A 26,614-nucleotide genomic window follows, 5' to 3' on the forward strand; every position below is an offset into this window, starting at 1 on the left:
AATAGCCCTCTTTCATTATGTTGTCATGGAAACAGATGCATCTCGAGTACTTCCAGAGTTTGGAGAAGTTGAAATATCTTCTCTACCAGATGGTACTACCTTTGAGGACATCAAATCACTGCAGAGTCTTTATCGAGAGCACTGTGAGGTATTTCTTATAAAACATTTATTTTTTAAAGTTCATGATTTCAAGTGAAGGTCAATACAAGATGGTAGTCCCAAATACATTGCAGCCATCTTAGTGGTATGTGACTTTCCTCCAGGATATTTTGCTTATTTCATTGGAAAAAATGTTAGTAAAAAGGTTTTTCTGGAGGGTCCCCTTTACAGTGAAAAGAAGTAATATATAATAGACACTGAGAATGAAATGTAGTTTTGTGTATGTTTTCAGAATGTTAGAGAAACTAGACTTCAGATTGTACATACAGATCTTTGGTTTAGTCAATAGGAAATGTAAATCAGGATAAGTTATGGTTTCTTTTTCTTACATTAAAAGCAGTAACTTTTTCACATTTTAGAGAAACATTGAGATGTTTTAGCAACATTTGATATTGAATAATATGTCTTTTAAAATTATTTTTGAATGTGCTTTCAAACTCATACTGAATTATGAAAATGAACAAAATGTCAGGTTTACTCTGTGTTTGCAGTAGCATTAAATATTTTCTTTTGGTGAATTCCTCTGATAGGTTTACATAGGCCATGTACATTTCTGGAGGCTTCCATGCATATGCACTTAGCCGTACTCAAGTCTCTGTGCATACCGATTTACAGTGCTGGATAATTTATGCATATCAAACACATTTAAACAGATATTGTTTATAACTTGAGAAATGTATAGTTGCCTTTGCTCCACTCCACAATGAAAGGAAAAATGCTATAGATTTAGTTCAGTTGGGAGTGGGGGGAACTGGGTAGAAGATGATCTGCACTTTTGTTTTATTTTCTCAGGCAATACTGGATGTGGTTGTGAATCTTCAGTTCAGCCTGATAGAAAAATTGTGGCAAACTTTCTGGCGCTATTCTCCCTCTGCTCCACCTGATGGCACTACTATTACTGAACCAAGGTCAGTATATGTTTCTCTTTGTTTGTCACTTCTCATGATGATAGAAGTGTGAAATTTAAAAAAAAATCATTTTGGTTTTACTTGCAGGTAATATTTTTTTCATTTGCCAATTTTTCAAATTAAATTTATGTTATCTGGAGTTTTTATATAGGCTGGGTGTATGCCAAAGTGTAGTCTTGAAAGGATTGTGTCATCCGTTTTATCTTTGCTTGGATGACTACAGTGAAGTGTCTTTTCCCAGTATACAATCCAGTTCTTCTAAGCCGAAAAGGTCATTCATACCTCTGCATAATTTATGAGAGGTAGCAGAGATATGGAGGCATTTTGTAAATTCATTTCCATGTAACAGAACATGTAAAGAAGTTCTGTTCCATGTAGTTGAGACATCTATGATATCTCATAAAACAGTACATTTAACACTCATTGCAGGTTTTTGTCTGCTGTAAATGCATTATCATTTATTTGCTGTGTTTTTTCACACCAGCAATCTGAGTGAAATAGAAAGTCGACTTCCAAAAGCAAAGCTCGTTACTCTGTGCAAGAATGAGTCTATTCTGAAATGGATGTGTAACTGTGACCATGTGATGTACCAGGCTTTGGTGGAGATTCTCATTCCTGACGTCCTTAGACCTATTCCTAGTAAGTTGAATACCTGAAACATTTTGTAAAGATTTTTGTGCATACATGTGTATCGTGTTGGTAGTCCTGCACCGCACAGGGCAGCTTTAGGAATAAGTTTGTAAGTTAGGAACGTGCTGTGTATCATTTAACTTTAATTTTATTGTGTAGGTAGTTGTGCTGAGAGTTGATGTATGCTTTGTATCTTAAAAGTAACTGAGGATTTTAGCGCAGTTGGAAAATCTGGTTTTCAAGGGACAGTTTCATGTTAAAGGTACTTCTTCATCTGTGTGTTATATTTTCAGATAAAAATGTTTTCCTTTTATCCTGGCTCTACACTACCTGACAGACTTAAGACATCTAAGTTCCATGGCCCTGACCATGCACTAGAATCAGTCAGTCTTTCCAGTAAATTTGGTAGTTTTTAGTTTAAACATTACATATTAATCTTTGATCAGTCTGAAAAAAATGCATATCACCTTTGTGATTTCATTTTTGAACAGTTAGTCTTTCGTTCCTTATCAGAGGCTGCTGAAATCAATTTTAATGACTCTTAAGGCAATAAAAAATTAACTCAGAAATTTTTAGTCCAGCTTATTATTCCAATCTACTGGGTTTTTTGTCATACATCCTGCATGAAAGGGTCAGTAACTGTTTGGCCATTCAACCATTACCCAGAGTACAGCTTTCTTTTCACAGTTAATTTTACTAGAATCCACTGTTGCTCCAGCATTGTGGGTTTTTGGGTATTTTTGGTAGAATATGAATTTATGTGAAGAGAGTCAAACTCCTTTATAAAGTATTTATTGTTTCACATATGTAATACTAAATATTATAAAGAAATCGTGTCACCAACCCACTATAAATCATGTAACTCCTATATACTGTGTCCTTTCTGTGAAAAAAACTGTAGTCACTTTATAAAGTTTGATTAATTTTTTTTTTTAAATTTGGGCCTTAATTGTTAGCTTAACAGCTAACAAAGCTGTTCATGCTGTGAACACTTTTTGTGCTATAGTGACTCCAGCAGTAATAAGCACTCCATAAGAACATTTGCAGGTACTGTCTTGCAGAAAAGTTTTATTGACTTTTTGCTTGTCAGTGACATAAAATTAGATTTTAGTAAATTATGCGTGATAACAAAAAAATTTTGGAACTGGAAGTGTATAAAATCTGAAGATCATCCATTTACAAAGGCAGTTTCATTTTTTTTTTTTTTTTTTTTTAAGGAAAGAGCAAGTTCTTGATAGAGATTCATGTAATTTATCTTTTCACCTATGTAGCAGAATAAAGGAAAAAATGTTTTCTCAGATACTTGCAATTATTGACAACCATTACTTTTAGAAATTATTTTGCATTAGCTTACATTTCATGTTTTACTTTTCTATCTAATGCCAATGCAAGTAGGTAGGATAATATTTTTAGAGTAGTAAAGTCTATCACAAGCCAATAGTAATGATTAAAAATAAAAAACAGAAATTAAATTACAAAGTTTAATAGGTTGAATTAAAGCTATCTCTTCCAAAAGCGCATTATTTTCTGAATAACGAGGTGGTACAGACATGGTTTTTCATGAAACCTGCTTTTTGCCTTGTTTTTCACTTGTTTCTCCTGCACAGCCTAGCAGTCTCTAAAGAAATTTTTATATGAGCGATCTTTAGCTTGTGTTGTCTTCCTGCCTTGTTTCGTAAGATGCATTGGGCATTGGCAGTACAAGATTTCAAGAAAATCAGACACAACCACTTAGTATTAATAACTACAGGCATCAGGTCCTTTTCGTGCTATTTCTTTCTTTCTAGAATTACCTGTAATATTTGAATAATTGATATCTGCTGTGTTTGAAATTCATGGTTTGGGGATGATTATCCAACTTCTTGAGGCAAACACATCATCTAGTCCCAGGACAAATTAATCCCAAGAGACTTCTCTCTCTATTTTGTAAACATTCCAGTGGTTTTCTGCTCAGAAGTCCATCCAGTGAGCTACCTTTGGAACACAGCTAATGTATTTTCATAGAATCATACAATATTTTGTGTTGGAAGGGACTTCTAAAGGTCATCTAGTCCACGCCCCCTGCAATGACCAGTGATATCTTCAACTAGATAAGGTTGCTCAGAGCCCCATCCAGCCTGGTCTTGAATGTCTCCAGGGACGGGGCATCTACCACCCCTCTGGGCAACATGTTCAGTGTTTCACCACCCTCATTGTAAAATATTTCTTCTTCATGTCTGGCCTGAATCCCCCCTACTTTAATTTAAAACAATTACCCCTTGTCCTGTCACAACAGGCCCTGCTAAAAAGTCTGTCTCCATCCTGCTTATAGGCCCTTTTTAAGTACTAGACGCCACAATAAGTTCTCCCCGGAGCCTTCTCTTCTCCAGCCCGAACAACGCCAACCCTCTCAGCCTGTCCTCATAGGAGAGCTGTCCCAGCCCTCTGATCATTTTTTGTGGCCTCCTCTGGACCTACTCCAACAGGTCTATGTCTTTTTTATTTTTATCTTTAGGACCAGCTAACTAAATGGCTTTTTTGAGTCAGCTTTCCTGTAATGATGGTCCATACAAGTTCTTTCTTCACTGTTAAATATTTAAAATATTATTAATGTTTAAACTCCTGGTTTTGAATTAAAATATCTCCAACCATTACAAGAGACCAAGAGGAAGGCTTAAGGTTATGCTTCATGGTTGACTATGACAATAATGGAGCTCGTTCGAGTAGACATATTCATCATGTTCTGCTGGAAAATAGCAGTTTATAGGGAAGTTTGGGTGCTGTAGAGAGAAGGGGACTGTAAATGCTTCCTTAAAGCATATTTATGCCTTTTTTCCTGAATAAATGGAAAGATACCAAGAGCAGCTGTTCAAAATAGGAATATAGATTAATTTGGAGAGTACTGAGGAAAAAATTGTTTTATTTTTAACCTGTATGTAAAATTTGTCAGCTGACATGTTTAGCACTCACAGAATGAATGAAGAATTGCTGTGTATAAAACAGAAAAAAACATTTTCCTAAGAAAACTGAAATGCTGTCCATTTGAGTCAGGAATAAGGACCACAGTTATCTAATGTCTTTGGCAATGGACCAGAGATATTATGTTTTAGAACTATTTGCGGCTTCACAGGTGGCAGGATGGATAGTAACAAACTTGTCTGTGATTTAGAATCATAGGTGGAGAATTTATGCTAAACAAATTTCCACACAGTATTACACAATTTCAGGCAGACAAAAATTTTAAGTACTGGAAAGAATGTAAAGCCTTGTTTTTATGAGATTTGCATGTCAGAGGGTTTTCAGCTGAGAAGCTTTTTAGGTGCTTATCCAAATCAAACTCTCTACCAGTAACTGGCATTGCAACATCATTTAGGGTGCGTCTAGTAACACTGAACTAACTCAGGCCGTTTACTTCGTGCCGTACTCATCATGTGATTCTTTGGAGGGGTTTTCTTGTTTCTAGGCAGATGAACTTAAAAGGTGGCTTTGAGGATGTAGGTACTTAAGGTTTTGGTAATGGCTGGATGTGTACTTATCAATGGAGTATGAGAAAAATTCTGTATTTAAAATGGTATCTCCAAAGCTCATTAGAAATTCATTATTATTCTGTACAATGCTGATGCCTGATTATCTACTTCAGCTAATTTCTTCAGAACTTGGAATTCCTTTTATTTGCTTCTCTTCCTATTTAAAGGCCTTTCCTAACATGAATATGCTTGTCCATATTTATTTTTAAAGGAGATCAGCAGTACAGGGATGCAAATAATTTTGTGATATATGGTTGGGTGAAAAAGAATAATAAGCAAATTAGAGGTGAAAAAGCAGTAATATTTTCCTTTAATATCTAAGTATCATTCGTACAATATTTACATTATTCCTTCCTTTTGCATTTTCTTGTTCTACAGGTAAGAAAATGTGAGTAAATACATAATTAGTAAGTGCACAGAAATAATTTACAAAGCAGCACGTGAGCTAGGTGATTGACAGGATTGAAGAAAAAACCTTGTTCTTCATCTGGAAACCTCCAGGGAGGAAAAAACTGTTACTACAGAGTGTTCAGCTAGTACACATACTTTGTAAGATCAAATTGTGCTCAGCTAAGCATCCAAATGTGTGGTCAGTTATATAAAGCACTGCTATGCATTCTATTGCTTATCACTGCAAACTTGAAAAGACGTGAAAAAGATGTCATGAAGAATAAATTTTTTCTTTTCTTTCATTCAAATGGTAGAAGAGCATTTCTCAAAGACAAGTTCTATCAGCATTAATTTCTCACTCTACCAAAGTATTCAGCCTTATAAACAGAATCTAGTCAACCTTTACTTGGACTGTTTCTTCTAACATGTAGCTAAGATAGTTTGAAAAGAAACGGTCTAGAATTTTCCTCTTCACTTTTGTAGTTGCATTCATTCTCTACTAGTCTTAAGAAACCTGTAGTATTTAATTTTTGTCTCTTCTTCGCAGTCATTTGAGTGTATGCTATTGTGACAACGAACAAGTGATAGGTATGGGAAAGTGAGCTTTCTGCTACTCAGGAGATAGGATTTTCTATTTTCCAGGGACAGTTCCTTGGGAAAATACTTCCTGTCCTCAGCTTTGAAAAATTAAACCATATTTTGAGTAGTGCAGATTGCTGTAAGGGCTTCTTCAGTTTCCCTCAAAATCTCTTGTCAGTCACTCAGCAGTTCTGTAGGTGCTATAGTAAACAAAAAATGCACATAGATTCTACAGCCATTTGAATAATATCACTTTTTGTCAGTGAAACACACTCCTATATCTTGCTTACTGATCATATCCTTAAGGACTGTATGTTGGATTTTGTTCTTTAAAACTGAAGTAAGCAGCACCATGACATGGCTTAAGGTTACTTCTTATTTGAGGAAAGTGCAGTACTCCCGTAATTGGAATTTTTTCCAGAGATTTGCTTTTGAAAAGAGGTGTTTAGATGAAATGTGAAGCTGAAAGTTTGTGATGGAAATTTCCATGACAACAACTGCTGCAATTACTGATATTCTTCTATAGGAGTGCCCAAAAGAACACTGCTGGTCACAGACTTCTTGAAAGATTGTCAGGTGAGGAGGTCAGAACTGTTTATTAAGCCAAAACTAAAATCATTATTATGCAATCTATATCTGAATGAGGCATTTTGAACCTAGACTGGATTTGTCTTTTAGTCAGGAAAAGCAGCAGACCTGAATGTTGACTATGTAAGTACTGAGGATGCAAAACATTTCAAGATAGGTACTTTACTTTCTTCTGTTTTTATTCTTTAATGCACAGGTGCCTTGACTCAAGCCATTCGCAATTTTGCAAAAAGCCTTGAAGGTTGGCTTTCAAATGCCATGAACAATATTCCACAGAGGATGATACAAACCAAGGTAGACAAAACTGTTGCAGTATTATTCTTGCAATGGCAAACGAGGTGGGCAGTAGCATCTAAAAGCAGTAGCATTTTAACTTTAATACTAAATTTCATGTCTAGCATCAAGCATTGAATATTAGGAGAGGAAAAAACTTAGTTTTGCCAGAAATTATAATGAAAACATGATTTGATCTGTTACGTGGACATAATTCACATATGAGGGCTCATTAAGGCAGAATATTAACATGAAGGTAAAGACTCAATCTGTAGAATTAATCTACACATAAAGAGTAAAATATTTAAAAATAAATTAATTTCTTCATAGGTTGCCGCTGTAAGTGCCTTTGCCCAGACTCTGCGAAGATATACATCTCTTAATCACCTGGCTCAAGCAGCTCGTGCTGTGCTTCAAAATACTTCTCAAATCAACCAGATGCTCAGTGATCTTAACCGTGTTGATTTTGCCAATGTTCAGGTAAAATGTAGCTTTAAATAACAGGGTTTTTTAAAAAACAAAACCAAACCAACCTAACGAACAAGAACAGCCACCAGAACTGTTATTTCCTCTTTCCTCTATGATTTTGAACTTTACTGTTAGATGTCATTATTCCATCAGAAAAGTGAAGTGAGAACATTTTGCTGATTCATATATGCGGTGATTCAGACAGTTTATACTTTAGGAAAGTAAGAGCTCAGAACCATTATCCTTTTCCATTTACTCTCTTAAAGTGCACATATTCTTCCAACTTTTATGCAAACGTAGAACAAATACATTCTTAGAATGGGTACCATGATTGATGTCTTAGTAATAGCATAAATTGTATCTTATAATTGGATCTCAGATAGTAGCTATCTTCTGAATGTCTCTAAAAGCTGTGAAATGCACATTGTTTTTATTAGACTATTTAATTATTTGAAACACAAAACCATCACTATACTTTATCTAAGTGCATATGCTTAAATTTACAAGGTCTCCTGAGTAATTGATTATGTTCATACAGATTAGAATTAGTTTCCAGTTAGCTATAGCGTGTAAGTTTATATTTTCACTAAGCTTGATTTCTCCACGTTTCTGCTCCTCCAAGGCAAGGTATTTTTTCTTCCTTTTGCCCAGCAACGAGAAATGTTCCAGATTACTGGTAGTTCTATTTTTGTCTCTTTTCCTTGTGAATGAGTGTTTTAACATACTTGTTAATAATCTTAACAAAAATCAGTCAAGAGTACTTGACTGAAGATACCATACATAAAGTATTGTAATACGTTAATATGGATACAGAGTCTGTGAATGTTGGGGTGTTAACCTGGCATATGATAACTAGAGTTTAAGCACATGGCTTGCAGTTAGTTAAGTCTTCATTTTTGTCTCTTACTTTCTGAATTGACTACTAGTCTTATTCAAACTTGGTAACACTGACTAAACTGCTTATTATTCTATGCAGAGTGTGTTTCTCCATTTGCATGTAGTTTATATTCTGCTTTAAGTAATGTGTCATCTATTACTGCCTATAGTCAGCAGACAAAACAATCTTTGTTTGCATACAAAGCTTTCTTTTACGATATAGTAGAATTGTCCTTAAGCTTAAACTTCTTCAGAACAAAAGGAACCTTGCACTTGATTTCTTGCTACTTCTTTTATTACTTTCGCCCCCTGTTTAACTGTTCTTTCTCCTCGTGCTGTCTGTAGTCCCAGAAAAGGTGACAAATCCTGAATATTACAGTAGAAAAATGATGAATGAGGAAAGTAGGGGCCTTTTTGAAGTGAATGTGGAAAACCGCAAGATACTTGTGTCATTTCCATTGTTTGTTACGTGTTATGCTTTTCTCACCCATTTGCTTTCAACAAAATTATGCTAGACATAAAGTTAAAAACTGCTTAGTTTGTCTAGTAAGTGGGTTATGTCCACTTCATCTGTTGAATTGCTTAATATTTGAGAAAGAATTACATTCTGTGCTTTGGCTTATGTATTGTTAATTCGAGAGTTGCCATGTGCTCTAACAGGAGCAGGCTTCCTGGGTGTGCCAGTGTGACGACAACATGGTTCAGAGACTAGAAACAGATTTCAAGATGACTCTTCAACAGCAGAGCACGCTGGAGCAGTGGGCTGCCTGGCTTGATAATGTAATGATGCAAGCGTTGAAACCATATGAAGGAAGACCCAGCTTTCCTAAAGCAGCACGGCAATTTCTGTTAAAATGGTCTTTCTACAGGTAGTATTTTATAGACTTCTAAAACATTCTAACTACTCTATTATTTGCTGAGTTGTTCACTGCAGTAAAGCTGACAGATGTAACATCTAACAGTGCCTTGCTAGGTCATGAAAAATGTGGGATTTTTTTCAGAAAATTATTGTCATTAACCTTGAACTCGGGGCAACTTGCAAATCAGCACGGACTTAAACGATCCTTGTTTATTTTTTTAATGGCCATGTGCAAATGAGTGTACATGGAATTTTGTCCTGAGTTAGAAATATAATATGAAATTTTTGAGTTGAATAACTGCAAAAATATCAAGCCACTATTTTTAACAGCATTTATTAAAACACTGTCTTATCTATTAGGTAAGGAAGACAAAACCTGTTTTTAATGTGTAAAAAGAACATTAAGACAAGCATTCCATGTTAGCTGCTTATTGACACAGTTATCAGAGTAAACCTTGTTCTTTGAAAATGTCTGTAGTAACTACTTGCTGAAGATACTAGAATTTGTCAATACAGTATGTAATTTTAATTTTCAAAGTTTTAAAATTGTGGCAATCAAAACTTTTATACTGTGAAGGTGGACACAACAGATACTAATTTAAGCATTAATTCATTTAAAATCGAATAGTTTTCTTACCATTTTAGTTGTTTATGTTTTCAACACAGTTTTCTTTCAAGTTAGGTTTTTAATATACGTCAAGTACTGGTAGTTATGCATATATCAAAACAAAGAAAAAGTTTAAACAGTCTTGTTATTTCTTATGTAATATGGTGTCCACAATACCTTCGGAGAAAGCAGAGGAGCAAATAATGGCCTTTCCTGGACATCTCTTTCCAAAGACATCATAAATCAGACATTTGTGGATAATATTACTTTTGAGAACATGGGTTTTGAGGTGAAATGTCTACATGGATAAGTGTTAAAGTGACTATGACATATAATACATAAATATATATATATTTTTCTATTTTTGAATAGCTCAATGGTGATTCGAGATTTAACCTTGCGCAGTGCTGCTAGCTTTGGCTCTTTTCATCTGATCCGCTTGCTTTACGATGAATACATGTTTTACTTAGTAGAACATCGTGTTGCTCAGGCAACAGGAGAGACACCTATTGCAGTTATGGGAGAGGTAAGATAATGTGTAAGAGATGAGTTTGATAGATTTAGTGATGAATTTGAGTATGTGTCTGAAAATTTTTTAAACATTTATTGGGAGCAGGATGTTCTGCAACGTAACAGTAGATCAGATTACAAATACATACAACAGTTTCAAACTTGTTTCATTGGTTGCTTGTCAGAGTACTAAAACCACATTGAATTCTAAGAACCAATCATTTCGAAATGAGCTTGCTCCTGTACAAATCTGCATGCAGATTCATGTGCACAATTTGAAAAAGGAGAGTGCTGCTTACATGGTTCTGTTTACGAGTATTTGCACAAGTTTTTAATTCCCACACAAATGTTAACACAAGTGAGCTGAGTACCCTCACTGGCTTGGGAATAATGGCTTACATGCCGAATTTTGGCTTGTGCAGTACTGTTCATGTGCATGTAATAAAAACAGAAATACAAAGAGGTTTGCAACACAATTGATTTTCATACATGTTTTTCAAAGATTATTGGTTTAAAAAAGAGAACAAGAGTCTCAATTCATAACCAGTTTTTTTATACTCATCTATGGCCTCTGCAAGACAAAGTTTATCTCTTCCCTCTTTTCTCCAGTAGTTCATCTAACCTTTTATTTTGAGTGAGATGGTGAGGCATGCATGAATTCTTGTCAAAGAATTTGCTCTTCGATAGTGCTGGAAAACTGATGTGTTTGAAAATATACTAGATAGTTAATGGGGCAGGTTTGTTACATTTTTACACTTGGGAGTCACTCTATCATATTCTATGTTACTGAGAAATTGCAAGTCATTTTGCAAGTTGATTTGGCATCAGATATCATTCTTCCCTCAAGATATATTGATAGGTTCATTAAATACAATAAATAGAGGCTATACTTTCAAAAGAAATTGGAAATGCCTCAGATTTATTTGTCAAATTATTTTATATCATATGGCATGACATGTTTCAGAAAAACTACATTCCTGCTTAGTGACCTACCAACAGTATATTTGCTTAATCTCTGCCTTATATCTGCAGTAATGTACAACACAAGTATATAGTTGCTACATTCTTGTCTTTTTAATAGACATGATGTATGTTAGACATAAATGTAGTGTAGGGTCTTCTAAAAAGTTTATGTAAACTGAAGATGGAGATATTATCAGGAAGTAAGTAACCCAAAACTTTTGGAGGTGAGAGCAGCAGAATAGAAGTACTAAATACTCATCAAATGCATGTCTTTTTATGTTTCTCTGTATTTAATGACCATGACTGAAATATAGTGAGGAAGTCTAAGACTGTGGTCTGACAAGCACCTTAAAAACAGTATAAACTGGTTTTGCAGCTGAGAAAAGCATTCTCGTTTTTCTCCCTATTCTCCCAGCTTTGGACACAGGTATTGGCAAAATTCTTATGAAAAAGACTGGTATCATCATTTATGTTTAAAAATTCATTTATCTAAATAATGTACTGCTTTAATTTGAGATTCACTGATGCCATTTTGCCAATTCTTATTTAAGAGAAATTTACAGGATTCAGGGAAGGACTTTTTTTGGTGTAAGTAAATGAGTTACCAGATAGCACACTCTTTCTTAGCAGTCCCTTTCATCTGCCTTACAGGTAGATTTGCAACACTGTGACACACCTTCATTTCTGTTCCAGCACAACTGAAGTTGTCTCTGGGAAATTTTAAAAAGAGCTCTTTGCTAAAATATTTGCAGTTTAGAACATATTCCATCACAATTTATGGCTTTATACAACATAGAAATGGCTCACTTCAAGCAGCAAAGGCCCAGATGAAGTAATCTTAAAAAAGTTTATACTTCCTCATTTTAATTTTTTAGGGTTTACTTAGTGATAATTGTCTTAATAAGCACAAGACTAGGATGGAATGGAAAATGAATTGGTGTACTGTGGATGTGGCTGCAGCCAAGGTCATGCACTTGACTGTTACCCTCAAATCAGTGGAGCACAGATCTGCTCTGTCACAGATAGCCCAAGTTCACATTTGTTTAAGACTGTGTCCAGTTTTTTTATTGTTTATTTTGCAGTTTGGTGATTTAAATGCTGTGTCCCCTGGAAATATAGATAAAGGTAAGCATTTTAACCTCTCCACTGCATAATTCTGTATAGACCTAATGTGTCTCTTTAAGCAAAATAAGTCCTTAGGTTTTAAAAATACAGTAAAACAGAATTTAGAGCTGCCTCATGCTTTAAAATGCATGTATATATGATATGGATATGTTAATATATGGATACAATTAGCTGTCTGTGTAATATGCAGCATGTAATAATGACTAGAATATTGTAGGTTTGTTTTAAAGTAAGAATGTATTTTGAAGATATTTATTATTGACCCAAGAAATATCCCAGTTTTTACACAGAGTTTAGTTGCATCTGATAGGATAGAGGAGGGTAACAGCTGTGAGAAGAAAAACAGGAGTGTGCTTGGGTATGTTTATCTGTAGAAAATGTTCTTCTGAGTGAAGAAGGATGAATTGCATGCAAGTAGTTGTCAGATAACTTGTCAGTGGAAAGGACAGAAGTAAATGAGTTCCGTAATAACCTCTTCATGCCATGTTTTGACATACATTCTTATACTGACTAGTTGAGTGATTTGGGGTGACTTGACCCCTTATCACTCAACCAGTCAGTATAAAAATATATGACAAAATCTGCGGTCAAGTAACCTCAAATCTCTTCGCCTCAGTTTGTCTGTCTGTAACTACGAGTTAAAACTCTTCCATTCGTTGTATCTTAGAGATGAGAAGCGTTTTGCAATATGAAGTTAACATTGCTTGAGATGGTTTTTGAGGTTGCAATTTTTTTCCCACATACAGTAAGTATGTAACTCAAGTGATTAAAGCTGAGAATCTGTTAACCTATTAGAGATAATCATTGACATTTTCCATTAAAATTTTAAATTCCCAGTTTGTGCATTATCAGATTGCTAGTTTTCCCTGTATTTTTGTATTTCAACTATTATTGGCAAAATAAAATCCCTTGTATTAGATTTGTTTTCCTTTCATGCTAGTTTCATGGTGGTTTGTTTGTGCAGATGAGGGCAGTGAAGTTGAAAGTGAAATAGATGAAGAGCTGGATGAAAATGGAGAGCCACAAGCCAAGAGGGAGAAAACCGAGCTAAACCAGGCGTTCCAGGTGGGCTGCATGCAGCCAGTGCTTGAGAGTGGAGTACAGCAGAACCTCCTGAACCCAATTCATAATGAGCACATTGTTGCAACTACTCAGACTATCAGACAGTGCAGTGCTACTGGAAATACATATACTGCAGTCTAATATGAAACCTCCTCCCCTGCCCCTGACACACCCCATTACATTAGCCCTTTCAGTTTAATATGAAAAAAAAAAAAATAAAGATAAGTCTGAAGGTTGACTGTTGTCAAATTTTAGCTGTGCTGAACATTATTTTGTTGGAGTTGTTAAACGGAATGGGTGTATGTATTTTGCCAGATCTGTTTAAAAAAATGAGAATTCTTTTTTTTTGTAAACAGAATAATTTCACATTGGCCGCTCAATATGAAGAGTTTTCTTAGTATCAAATGCAAGTAAGATTTTTGCAAAGCTTAATGTTAATGTTTTGTCCTCTTATAATAATTTAATTTTTTTTCACAGTTTAAAAAAATATTTTACTGTTAATTATTAGTTATTATGATGATTTCATATACATAGGTTTGTACGTAGGTGCACTTCTGTGAAATATCAAAAGAAGTATTTTCTTTGATTTACACTGGAGGCATACTTATTTGACAGCAGATGTATCAAATTTGTTATAAAAGGTGCTTTTCATTGGTCAACTAGAAGACACTATTTTGATAAAATTGTGAGCATTCAAGGGGATTTTTGTAATAATTCTGTAGGGTTGGGAAGATCCAGTTTCTTTCTGTGAGAAAGAAGCAAGTTTAACTGACAGAATACTAAGGAATGTGGTAATGTGTACATCATAAACATACCTAATTATCTGACCATCATGTAAACAATGCAAGCTTCCTATCAAATCAACAATTCCAGATATTATTTGCATACCAGTTTCTCTGTGTTGAAGACTACTGATTTTATATGTTGGGCCACTGAACAGGTGCTTTAGGCTGTTGAGTGGTACTGTAGTTGTTAGAAACTGAAGCTAAAAAAGAAGTGACTTTATTATTATTATTAATTTTACGTGTACGTGCTACTTACGCTGAACTGGACATACAGGAAAACATTCCATTTGGATGACTTTCTTCTATTCCAGGTCTTTTCCTACTAGTGGTTCAATCTGCTGCTCTTAGAAAAGATGATTTATAGAATGCAAGGAATGTAGCAACCCTGCATCATTTTCCTTTCAAAAATATTTCCTTGTTGTTAAAGTGGATTTAAATTTTTACAGAAATTAGATAAGGCAGTGTAACTGGCACACCTCACTTGTACTTATTCCCAATTGTGTAGAATTTGAATAGGTGGCTAGATGGACCATTGCCATTTAAGAATGTACATCAGGGATCATTGTACCTCGGCTATTACATGGTGCCTTAAACAGAACTGAAGCTAAGACTTAGTACTTTTTGTTATTCTTAACTCTTAAATTAATTCAACAGGTGTGCCTGTCATTTTCAAATTCCCTAAGAAGTAAGGACAGGTTACATAGCCTTCAAAAGAATAAAAGGATTTTTTTATTATTAAATGATTTTAATATCCCTCATAGAATGACAATAAACCTATTTTTTCTCATTTCTAGCTGGATTTCACTTTATTACAAATAAAATTTGCTTGGGAATTTGGAAAGCAAAACTAGCTTTAATACCAACTTCAAATGTCAAAATAGATTGACCATAGTCCTAAGCATGATATGTATTTTCTAAACCCTTGCCTACTTTTAATTTTAAAAACTAAAAAGAAATAAATGAGCAGGTACATAATGCAGTGCATGTTTTCAATTTCTATATTTTGTGAGGTATAAGCCAGATTTGCATTTTAATTATGAAGTCATGACAGTTTATAGAGACCATATTAATTGGCATTAAACAACTCAAATTTTTCTTCTTAAACATTTCATAATGCAGACACATGAATTTGCTACACTAAAGTAGTGGAATTAAATAAGATAAAAAGCCAAAAAGTGAAGGAGAGCACAAAAAGATCAACTTTATAGAAAAGACTGTATAAGAAAATTAGGGCTTCTTTTATTTTGGTTTATCTAGTGTGTCTGAAAATGACTTTAAAGTCATATATACCAAATGGGAGAAGAGCATGTAAAACGAACAGCATATTTATAGCAAACAAGTTTGTTGCTAGAGTTTACATATGCTCAAAGTACAGCTGCACATTAACTAAAATGTCCTGACATTATTGGTGTACAAAATTAAATTTTCATTCCTTTGCAGAATTAGGAGGTGAACCCATTCTGCTCATTCTGTGTAGGTTTAATTCCTACTAATGTCAGTAGATGGCTTTTGCCCCAGTTAAAAGTGAAAATGAGGTTTATATTCATTATTTCTAAACTCATAAATGCACTGAATCTCATTATAGGTTTTGTTCTCACATATATTGCTCAATGTGTCCTGATTTTTCCTTGGAAATCAGCACATCTGTACCCTTCACCAAAAATGCTAAAACTAAGCTGTGATAAATATTTACTCCCCTTCATTGTGCATTATAAGATGTTTACAAGTAAAATAAAGTGAAATAATTCACCTTTTTTTTCATTTTCAGCTTTTTTAAATACTGTAGTACTTGTTTCAATTTTTGTGTTGATGGAACGATAATGTTTTTTTATTATTGTCCTTTCTTGGTTTAATGTTGGAGTTGTTGTTGCTGAGAACGATTGTAATAGGCAAATCTAGATTGCCAAAAGAGGTGGGACCTGAGTATCTTTCATTATTTAGCTCCCCACTCCACTCAGTTGTTCACTGCTTACAAAGTACAAAACAAAACTGAACAAAAATCTGAATACAAAAATGGAATGTATTTCATAGCTTCTAATAAAATAAGTTATCAAAACAAGTTGGAACTATCCCAGGTTCATAAAACTGAATGGAGTTTGTATTCCTATGCTTAAATTCTAAAGATTTTACCAGATTTTTTTAGAAGAACTATGTTACTGTAAGCTGTGTTGTGTACTTACGGTTTTGGGGGTCTTCTGTTTTGGTTTTACATTTACTGAATTTTAATCAACACTTAGATAAAATATTTTGCACACTCTTGCTACTTAATAGTTGGGTTCTAGTAATCATTGAACTACAGAGATACAAATACCTCAGGCCATATTCTATAATGTGTAGCATGTGATTGCATTGCCACACCAGCTCTGAAGTCTATTTATTGTTAGGGCTCTGGAGAGGTGTAGCGTGTAACCACAGGGTAGACATTACGAGGGTTGATCTGGTTTATGTGTTTTATCTAATCTTGACACGGAATCCGAAACAATTATTTTAGAGGCATTTTCCCATTAGCACAAATAGCACAGTGAACAGTGTGGGGAAATGGGTGTTGTTGAGCTACCTTTTCAGAACACGGGGCCCAATTTTCAAAAGTTATATATTTATTAAAATTTCTTAATAGATTTTCATCTTTCTCATGGTATATCAGTTTTAAAGCTTTTTTTTTCATTTCTGTGGTTTGCTTTTGTACTGTAGCATGCTCTAAGCACCTTCTTTAAAAAAAAAAAAGTTCCATACAAATTTGGAAAATAGTTTTTAAATTATTTACCTATAAATACATGATTCACAGCATTACTGCCTTTAGTTCAAAAATAAGAAAATAGATAATATTCTGTCATTCAGGAATGTATAGGTCTATATAGAAATTTAATTTAAATGAGGTATTTTTAAACATCTAAACCACTTCTTTTGCTCACCTTTGTTTTTGTTGTGATATCTTTGTCATTCACACCAATTGACTTCTGCACTGTCTAGAAAAAAATTTGTAATAGAGATGCACTACACTCAAATTTAATTCAGAATGTTTTCACAAAATAAAAACAACCATTAATAGCCATAAAAGAGCTGATGAAAAATAGATTTATTAGTAATATAAGTATGATTGATACTTATATACAACAATAATTTTAGAGTTGAAGACATAATTTGAGAGAGCAGTATGAATTTCTGAAAATTGGGCCCTTGTCTCTCTAACAGGACATCCTCTTTGTATATGGTTTAAAACAAATCAATAATGGAATTCTAGTATCTCTGGTAATTCATTTGGTGATTTAAGACAAACAAATAAAAACTGGAATAGAAGCATAAAGACGCAGTGCTTAGTTCTAGCGTTAGAAAATTTATTTGATATAATGCCTTGTATTAACCCTTTGAGCATTGTAAGTAACATAATGGGAACAAAGCTTTTTAGATAATTGAATTAGTCCATTCAGCATATACTTTGAAATAGCTGATAGTGTTGTAGAATTTTTTAAAATTATTTCTAAAGTAAATACTTGCATACTATACGGGGATGGTTTTGTTATAGGAGGCTCAGTAGATGTAGGCAAAATATTCACTGCCATTGATGTAGTACTGTCCAATAGAAAATGGTACTTCAGCTTCCTTGTTTTCGTAATTGTATAAATATATAAAGAAAAACAAGCATATGTTTCTACAGATATTAAGTTGTCTACTTTAATATGCCTTTAGAAGATAAAGGTTTAGAAAATATATTGAGACTATTTTGAAAATCTGAGGTAGGTTAGTATAGGAATACTGTGGTACTGTAAAAGAATCTTTAGGATTGGAAGAAGGCTTAGTGAAAAAACATAAATTTTGCAGAATATTTGGTATGTTTGCATTGAAATTTTTGGCAGTGTTTTTGATAAGAACAAAAATTGCATTATTATATTGATAGTCCTTTTAAAACTCCATCACTGCAATAATAACTAGCTAAAAGATGAAAGTATTTTATTCATCTACAGGGGCACAGTTTGGACGGCCCTTATTGAATGTCAGAATTTTAAAAGCAACTTAAAAATTGCACAAGCCTTTTGCCATTTTAAAAAGCCCCTTTGTTCTTAGAAACACTGCTTACAAGAACAAGGGAACAAGTGTAGTAGCAAGTAATATTCTTTGAACTTACAGACAGAAATGCCACCTTACTAAATGAGAGTACAATACATTTTCTACTGATTTCTTGCAATATCAGTCAGCAAACACTAAGTGCAGCTGTACTTATTTAAGTCTAGCTGAGGAGAAAAAAAAGGGTCTCATTTTAAGTTATTTAATGGAATTATGTCAGTAGTATAGTGCAAGTAAGTTGTAAACATTTTTAGTCAGGTAATGCAAATTCATGCATAATTAATTAACATAAATGCAATACTCAAAGGGTTTTAATTTAACAACTTTTTTTATTCATAATTTATTGTAAATGCTTCTGAGTTTGCATGCCTTGATCATTGCTGCTAGTGATTTTATGTGCCAGTAGACCTGAGTTTAATTTACCAGTTTACCTAAGAAATAGTAAAAGCCACTTACAAAGTGACTGCCTAGTGTTTGTTTGAAGTAAAATATGCCTTAGTTTGAAAATGATCATTTTAACTCTGGTTTTATTCTGATTTTTTTTTTTCCCTTTTCCTGTTGAAAAACTAAATTAGCATTTTGGGATTGGAAGCCCTGAGTAGTTAAATATTTGGTAAGAATTGTTCTTGTAAATTGCTCATTAAGGCTGAAATTCGCTGTAGGAAAGAAGGCCCAGAACAAGCCTGTGAGCATCAAATGAGCCTCACTTAAATCTAAATCAGGAAAACATTCTTCAGTTGTTCTTAAGCACTTTCTTGGTTATTGTGCAAAACATCTTACAGCAGTTTTCAGTTCTGGATGGATTTTACTCTGAAATAATAAATGTCTTTGTAAGAGGAATTTAGACTTCAGAGGAACAACCTTGTGTGGATTGATATTTACCAGGAACTCAGTTCAATTCTTTTTGACTCACTGATACCAGCAAGAGCTTTTTACACAAAGAATACTTAAAGGGTTCCCCAAGTTTCCTTCAGTACAATATTTGAAGTTATTGCCTTGTATTTAAACATTAAATATCCATCTTAAAGTAACCCAATTAAACAATTTAAAATATGCTAGGAAAAGATCACTTTGTACCAAAGCAAGTTGCCCATCTCCACTCATCTTCACTAAAAATTTGGATTTACAGTTAATAACCAATGAGGCTGTTAAAGAAACTTTGAGTGCCTTTCAAAAACTTGGAAAGTTGTGCCTAAGGTGGTAAACTTTAATTAGGTTAATTCTAGAGCTACCAATCAGTGATTTTGTCATCACTCAGGGCTTTCTTACCTTCTAGGAAACTTCCTTTGTTGCATTTGTTTTATAGTGTATTTTTTTTAGGTGCCATCATTTAAATTTCACTTAGTAAGTGGCAGATTACATTATTCAGTCCCACAGCACAGAAACATCATAACACTAGGACATATTCAAACTTTTATTTTCCAGTTGACTGAATATATTATGTAAATGAGGTAAGCAACTTTTTGTAGATTGTATGTGTGAGATAATGTAATGTTCTTTTCCAGTTTTTGGACTACAGTTGAATATACTTTTTAATTATTTAAAGAAGACATCTTTACAGAATAACGTGATGGTTTTTTTGTATAATGTATTTGATTTTGTAAATACGTATTTCCTGATGTGATTTTTGTGAGAAATGCTAAATCTTTTAGTATATCATGTCCTCTCAAAACTGCAGGAGCGAAATAATAGTTTGTGGGCAATTTGTATTGTGTACTGTACAATAACTGGGGAACTTTTATAATTATAAAAATATATATTAACTTTTAGTGTGTTGTTTAAAAAAATGACTGGAACATACTAAAGACAGTAGGATTTTTCTGAATATTTCAGACTTGAACTCAGGCTAGCTTTCTTGTGTTTTTCAAACCGAAATTGTGTCTTGTCTTTTAAAATCAATAAATTTGTTTTCTTGTTACAAACATATCTGAATTGCTTAAGTTTTTTATAGCCGGATATTTTGGAATGTGGTACTATTGATTTTGCAAGAAAAAATATTTCGACTTAGGCCTTTTAAATAATTTTGTATTTAGCATCAACAGAACTAAGTAACAAGAGTGTCTCAGACTGCAAAAGAAACTAATATTTTTAAGTGTCAGCTCAGTTAAGTAGCTGTGACATTCCCAGTAAATACAGACACTTATTAATTTCATCACTAACAATAATCTCCCGTTACAGATTTAGCTAGTTAACAGCTATGAGTGAGGGGCATGCAGACTTCGGCCTCCAGGAATTAGTGGTGTCAGTTCATTACCAGCAGAACCTACTTCTGCAAGTCTTGCTTTAAATATTCTGCAGTATGCTAACAGATTGGATGTTTTGGCATTTTCACAAAAGGTAGACAGAGGCCTAATCTGATCAGGGCATTATCACTGTTTACTGCAGGGCAACAACAAACCGTGGCAGATGCTGTTAACCCCCTGCCCACCCCACTAAGGAAAGGGAATAGGAGGAAAAGGGAGAGAGACTTGCAAGTTGAAAAGTTAAAAATGCTTTACTAATGCTACTAATAAATAGAGAAAATAATACAAAATATACAAAACCAATCTTGAATTTCGTGGGTAGGGCAGTGTTGCCCTGGGAGGAGCTGGCGTTGCTCCAGCAACCACAGGGCAGGCACCCAGAAGTCCTGGGCTGGACTCTGCAGTAAGCCAGAACTGGATTCAGGGATGCAGGGTCTGGAACCAGGCTTTGGATCGCAGGCACAACAGGCAGGGTCCTCTTCAGATGCTGGCCATGGTCGAAGAGAGCGAGACCCTCATGATCTCCCACTTTCATAGGGTGTATGAGGTGGATGGGATGGAATACTCGGTCAGTTTTAGTCACCTGTGCTGTCAGCCCCTCCTTGCAAATACACCCCTCTCACTTATGGGACATGCAAAATTTATCAGTAACCTTGGCTGCCATAGCAGTAAGTCTAAACCTGGGTCTCTTCTGCATGCCATTGCTACTTTTATCAGCTCCAGAGTGAACAGTGTCTGGGAAAACTTGCAGCCAAATTCAGAAAAGTGCAGCTCCTCAGAAGAACTTAGCTGAAAGGAAAATTCACTGAAAGAGAAACTGGTCTTGTTTTTAACAAAACTAGGACATTTCACCCCATATTCCATACCATTTACGGCATGCTTAGGCCTTATCAATACATTCTAGTTAATTGCTACTATATATATACACACACATATGTACATATATACATATACACATATATACACAGATGTAATTCATCATTCTCTTAGTCCATGGATAATCCTTTTGAAAAGTTCATTAAGTTCATTTAGCTAATGACTTTAAGCTTCATTTATCACAACAGTCTCCCAGGGCAGGAAAAATGGTACATCTAGTGCATCTCATGCCCGCGGTTTGTGGGTTAAAGACATCAACTTCGAAGAAGTTGTCAGGCACCACTCGAAGAAGCCAGCTCTGGTTTCATCACCGCTGTCTTGATCTGAAAGATACTTACTGAACACTGTTAGTATGGCATATAGCATCATGTAGCAATTAACATCATGCAGTTCAATACTGAATATTCTCACCTAAAATCAAATCCCCTTGAGGTACACATTGACCTTCTCCATTCTTCAGCATTGCTCACCAAGTGCTGTCAGGTCCTTGGGCAAAAACAATCCTACGAATGGGCTTGCCTTTGCCTGAGGCAGGAGTAACCTGGACTGCCTTTCCTAACATATTTTTCATGTGTACTACAGGGACTTGATCTCCTTCTACAGTACGTAGAATTTCTGATTGGGCAGGCCCGGCTCAATTGGTTGATCCTCTAGTGTTGACAAATCAAGTGGCTTTTGCCAAATGTGAATCCCAGTTTTTTTTGTTTAAGAGCTCAGAGAGGAAGTAAATGCTGAATAGTTCTGAAGGTACTTTTGCTGTATGTGTGAAATACAAAACCATTTTATCCATAAATATGGCTAATCATCACCACATAAGATACAATTCCCTTCATATGGATTTCTGTTAGTGGGTCCATTATATGTGTCTTTGGAAAGCATGATCCTTCTACCTGTACACTGTACCTCCATCCACTTACCTTGGCAAATCCAAATGAAATTCATTCTTCTGCTGCACCAACTGCATCACAGGTAGACAAGAAAATGTCTTGTTGTAGGATGCCAAAAGATCTAACAATATCTATGCTGAATAATGTGACACATTTAAGCTTTTTTATCCTTTTCCTATTAAAGTGAATTTAATTCATTTAAAATTCCTGAAAGTTTGGGTGGACTTTTCTTTTTTAAAAAATAAGGAAGTGGTCAGGTAGCTAATCCATTATAGACAAAGCTTATTGCGATGTCTGGGAAAGAAAGAACTTTTCTTTTTTAACACCACCAGTTCCTATACCTTTGAACTCACTTAGCAGGATCATAACTGTAGTTGCTCTTTGAAAGCAATGGGGATCTGTAGACACAGCGGTCCAACTGGAAAAGGCTGTAAATTTACACTTAGTTCTGTGCTACAGCACTTGACACATTCTGAGGTGGTTTTTGTAATCAGCAGTTCATGCAGCTGGCAAATGGACATGGTACACCTGTGGAACAAATGCTGGTTGATCTGTTCAATCTCAAAGGAAAATCTTAAAAATAATACTTCATAGAATATATCATTGCACCACTAGACTTAAGTTTGATTCAGATTTGTAAGTATGAAATACTTAGTTTACTAAAAGATACTGAAAACTTGGTGTTTATACTATTAGCAAAGAACTAGTGGGTAGCATTAATTTCATACCTACTGATATTGCTGCCTTTGTTGATAGTCAATGAAAGACAAAACTGGATTCAAAATGGTTTTCCTACTGCTTCCGCAGATCAATTTTGAAACAAAAATGGCACATTCTACACAATAAAGCATTCACAATGAGGTAGCAGTTTCAGGTGAGCAACATCTTGAATAGTGTTTCCAGTCAAATTTTGGTGGAATTCACCATATAAGGGATATGGTTTCAGCAATAACCTCGAAGCTATTTCTTTAGATTATTGAAGAATACCATAAAGAGACTGATGCAAATCTGGATAGGAAAACAATGAGAAAATACAACAGCACATAACTTAAATAGATAGTTGGAAGTTTTTTTCTTTGCTGATTCATGTAACAATGCAAGGTGTGAATTAAAGGCAAAAAGGGATAGTCAAAATTCCTTGTCTTCTGTACTCCCAGCTCACACTAGCTGTTATCACTTGAAGTTTTTATTTCACATACATTGTCCTCTTGTTGGACTTGATAATTAAAAATACTTTATGCCTTCAGAAAATATATTTGCACGGTATGTTTGGAAAAGGGCTGTAAAGAAGAAATTACCCCAGACCTCTTTCTCCCATACACCACCATTCCACTCGCCCCACCCCCTACCACCCTGCCAAAAAAAAAAAAAAAAAGCACACATATTTGCTTCAGGAAACAATCTTGCTACATCACACTCACTGTTGCAGCCAAAAAGCACTGTACTGGAGCCACAGCCAGGTAGCTGTTCGGTGGCTTAGTGGTGGTGCTGAAGCTAAAAAGGAAGCAAGGCTGTAAGTTGAAACTGAGGTGGTAAAAGCAACAATAACTCACATGAAATGCAAAGTTCTCTTCTGTGGGACACTGTTTACCCCACATGGGTGTGAGAAGTAGTAATGCTGCTGAAGTCAGTGGCACACCTCAACTGAGGGAGTCATCCAGTAAAGATGCAATGCAGTCTTGCCTTACTTGTATTTATTCAGATTTTCACTGCAACAATTAATTTGACAGCCCAGAAATCCCCATTCTTTGGCCTAGAGGTTACTTAAATGCCTTTGGAGTTGGCTTTGGGTATAAGCAACCCAGCATAGTGCCACAACATGCACCATGTGCAGTAAGCTACGTGCAAACACCTGATGGCATAAGCAAACTGCTTTATTCCTCCTTCCTACAGGGGTAAATAACATCAAATTCCTACACAGAAGAATGAAGAGGTCGTAAATAATTTTCATTCTCAGAAGGGGTAATTAAATCCAGGCCGAGAACAGTGCTATTGCAGTGACAGGATTGTGCTGTCTTTATAGACAGACCATCGCAGTTGTAAGTGTGAACACAGGTCCAGCACCATGCATGCCAGTTCAGTACATTCTGTGGCTTAAGGGGCTCAGAAGAACAAGTCTTTGTGTAGCTGGGAGATCACCTCTTGGTCCAAGGCAGTCCTTTTAAACACAGGGTGGGTACATTTGCTTCCTTTTCAGCCAGCTAGACAATACAGCCCAAGTCACCATTAGTCCAGAGAACATTACTGACATACATAGTACAATCATGCCTGGAGACTCAATGAGCTGAGGCCTGTTTATACAGTACTTTTAAACTCAGAGCAATTCTCAAATAGTAATTAATTGTGTCTCTTTGACAGAGATGTACAAAACCAAAAGTAACCGGCAGGTTTTTTTTTTCCTTTAACTAGGAGGGAGGGGGAAAACATCAACTTCCCCCTCCCAAAAAAACCCCAACACCACACAAACAAACAAAACCAAACAAAACAAAGACCAGAAACCACCGGGGAAAACTTTCACAGAAAAACAGCTACAGCTACTGCTTAATATTACAGTTACACCCTGATGCTTTCAGAAAATAAAGCAGAGGGGGAAATAATGGGGAGGGACAAGCCAATTTATCTGGGGGTTAGTGAACCTCCTGAAATCACTGCTACAAACTCCCCGTCCCGATGCGAACGCCAGAGCCGCCCGCACCGCCTTTGCCATTTGCCACCCCGGGCTTTCCGCCAGCCGCCGCGGGCCGTGGGCAGGGGCCGTGGGCTGCCCGAGCCGGCGGGAGGGCGGGTGTCAGGGTGCCGCCGTCTCCCCGCAGTGCGTCCCCGCTGCCTTCCCAGCGGGGCAGCGCCGGGAACGCCGGAGGGCGCCCGCCCCGCGCCGCCAGCACCGGGAGCGTCCGTCGGGGCCGGGAGGTGCGGCAGCCCGGCGGCAGCCGCCCCGCTCACCGCGCTGGGGCGCCGTGCGGTGGCTGAGCAGCTCCTCGAGGCGGGGTTTCGGTGCAGATGCCGCGGGAGGCGTGTGAGCCGTGGAGGTGTTCTGCCGGTGCAGGCCCATGAGCGGCTCTCCCTCCGCCGCAGCCGTTTTCCCGCGGAGCCGCCGTCGGCGGAGGGGGGCGGCGGGACCATGGCCGCTCCGTCTCCGCACACGCAGCAGCTGCTGTTGTGCAGCGTGAAGCTGCTCCTGGCCGGGGAGGAGCTGGCGGCGGGGCTGCAGCTCGCCAGCCTCAGTCGGGAAGCCCTGCAGCTGCAAGTACAGGCGGGAGCGGAGGACGCGGACGTGACTGTGACAGACGGTTAAGTACCGAGCCCCGGCGCCCTCCTCCCGGGGGGCTCCCACTCCGCCGCCCAGGCGGTCCGCGCTTTCCCCCTCCGCCGGGAAGTGGCCGGTCCTGGACGGGGCCGGGCATTTCTTGACGGCTGTATGGCCCGCCGGGCTGCCAGCTCCGACAGTAACCGCGGCGCGGTGCGAGGGGCTGCCCGGGGGGCCGGGCGGCGCGTCCCAGGCCGTTACCGGCCGTTAATGGCCGGGGCGCGGCGGGGCCGCGTCTGTCCCGGTGTGGCACGGCCGGGGGTTCGGCACCTGCCCCGGTGGGCGCCGGGCTCGGCAGCGGCTGCGCCGTCCCTGCCCCCCTCCGTCCAGCTCATGCAGCGGGTGGCTGCTGTAGCTGCTTTCCTCGGGCTTGCGGGGCTCAGGGGCGGCCGGGGGAGTGAAAGAGCGATGAGCTGGCGGTGAGGAGCCGGGTCGAACTCCCGACGGGTGTCGCGCCGGCAGCCAGCGGGAGCTGGCCCCGTCTGCACGGCGGGCAAAGCGCTGCCCCGTGCGCCGCGGTGCCAGCCTGGGCAGTGAAAGGTTGCGTTACCGGGGGAAGGTTCCAACTCGCACGTCGGGGTCGTTTTTCCTCTCTCTTTTTAAGCGTTACGGCGTTTGTAACTTTAGCTAGGGACGGTCAGAAGATATTCCGCACACTCCCCCCACCCCCCGCCCTGAAGGACAAGGTTTTGGTTTCTTCTAATGTAAGCCAAATCAAAGAGAGACAATAAGAGAACTGGAAAGGGGAGGAAGTAAAGAAGCCAGTCTGTAGATGTATAAACAGCACTCTTTTGTCTTTCTTCTGCTACTGGCAGCTGGGCAGCTGTCCTGCCCGGGTGGCGGAGCAGGGCAGTGCCTCGGCTGTGCGGTGCTGCTGGGGCAATCCCAACTGGTCCAGAAGGGCAGCGCTTAGCCCTGAAGTAATTCTGGCTCTGCTCCCGGTCGGTAGGC

General features: G+C 37.1%; 2 protein-coding genes across 4 annotated transcripts in view; both read left to right on the plus strand.

Annotated features, from left to right (window-relative positions):
• The window catches only part of RFX3 (regulatory factor X3), a 112,522-nt gene extending 98,621 nt beyond the window's left edge, over positions 1-13,901 (plus strand). For all 3 annotated transcript variants that reach the window (XM_065655889.1, XM_065655887.1, XM_065655888.1), the window contains 9 exons: positions 36-148; positions 952-1,067; positions 1,552-1,706; positions 6,957-7,054; positions 7,364-7,513; positions 9,038-9,246; positions 10,216-10,369; positions 12,399-12,441; positions 13,406-13,901. In XM_065655889.1, coding sequence (XP_065511961.1) covers positions 36-148; positions 952-1,067; positions 1,552-1,706; positions 6,957-7,054; positions 7,364-7,513; positions 9,038-9,246; positions 10,216-10,369; positions 12,399-12,441; positions 13,406-13,644 — 1,277 coding nt within the window. In that variant the 3' untranslated portion in view covers positions 13,645-13,901. The remainder of the gene's footprint in view (positions 1-35; positions 149-951; positions 1,068-1,551; positions 1,707-6,956; positions 7,055-7,363; positions 7,514-9,037; positions 9,247-10,215; positions 10,370-12,398; positions 12,442-13,405) is intronic.
• An 11,576-nt stretch (positions 13,902-25,477) lies between these two features.
• Positions 25,478-26,614, plus strand: part of LOC136002198 (histone-arginine methyltransferase CARM1-like) — a 54,296-nt gene continuing 53,159 nt past the window's right edge. Inside the window, exon 1 of the mRNA XM_065657040.1 lies at positions 25,478-25,646. Within this exon, the coding sequence (XP_065513112.1) occupies positions 25,478-25,646 (169 nt within the window). The remainder of the gene's footprint in view (positions 25,647-26,614) is intronic.

The sequence above is a fragment of the Caloenas nicobarica genome, chromosome Z (genome assembly GCF_036013445.1).
Source record: "Caloenas nicobarica isolate bCalNic1 chromosome Z, bCalNic1.hap1, whole genome shotgun sequence".
Taxonomy (NCBI): domain Eukaryota; kingdom Metazoa; phylum Chordata; class Aves; order Columbiformes; family Columbidae; genus Caloenas; species Caloenas nicobarica.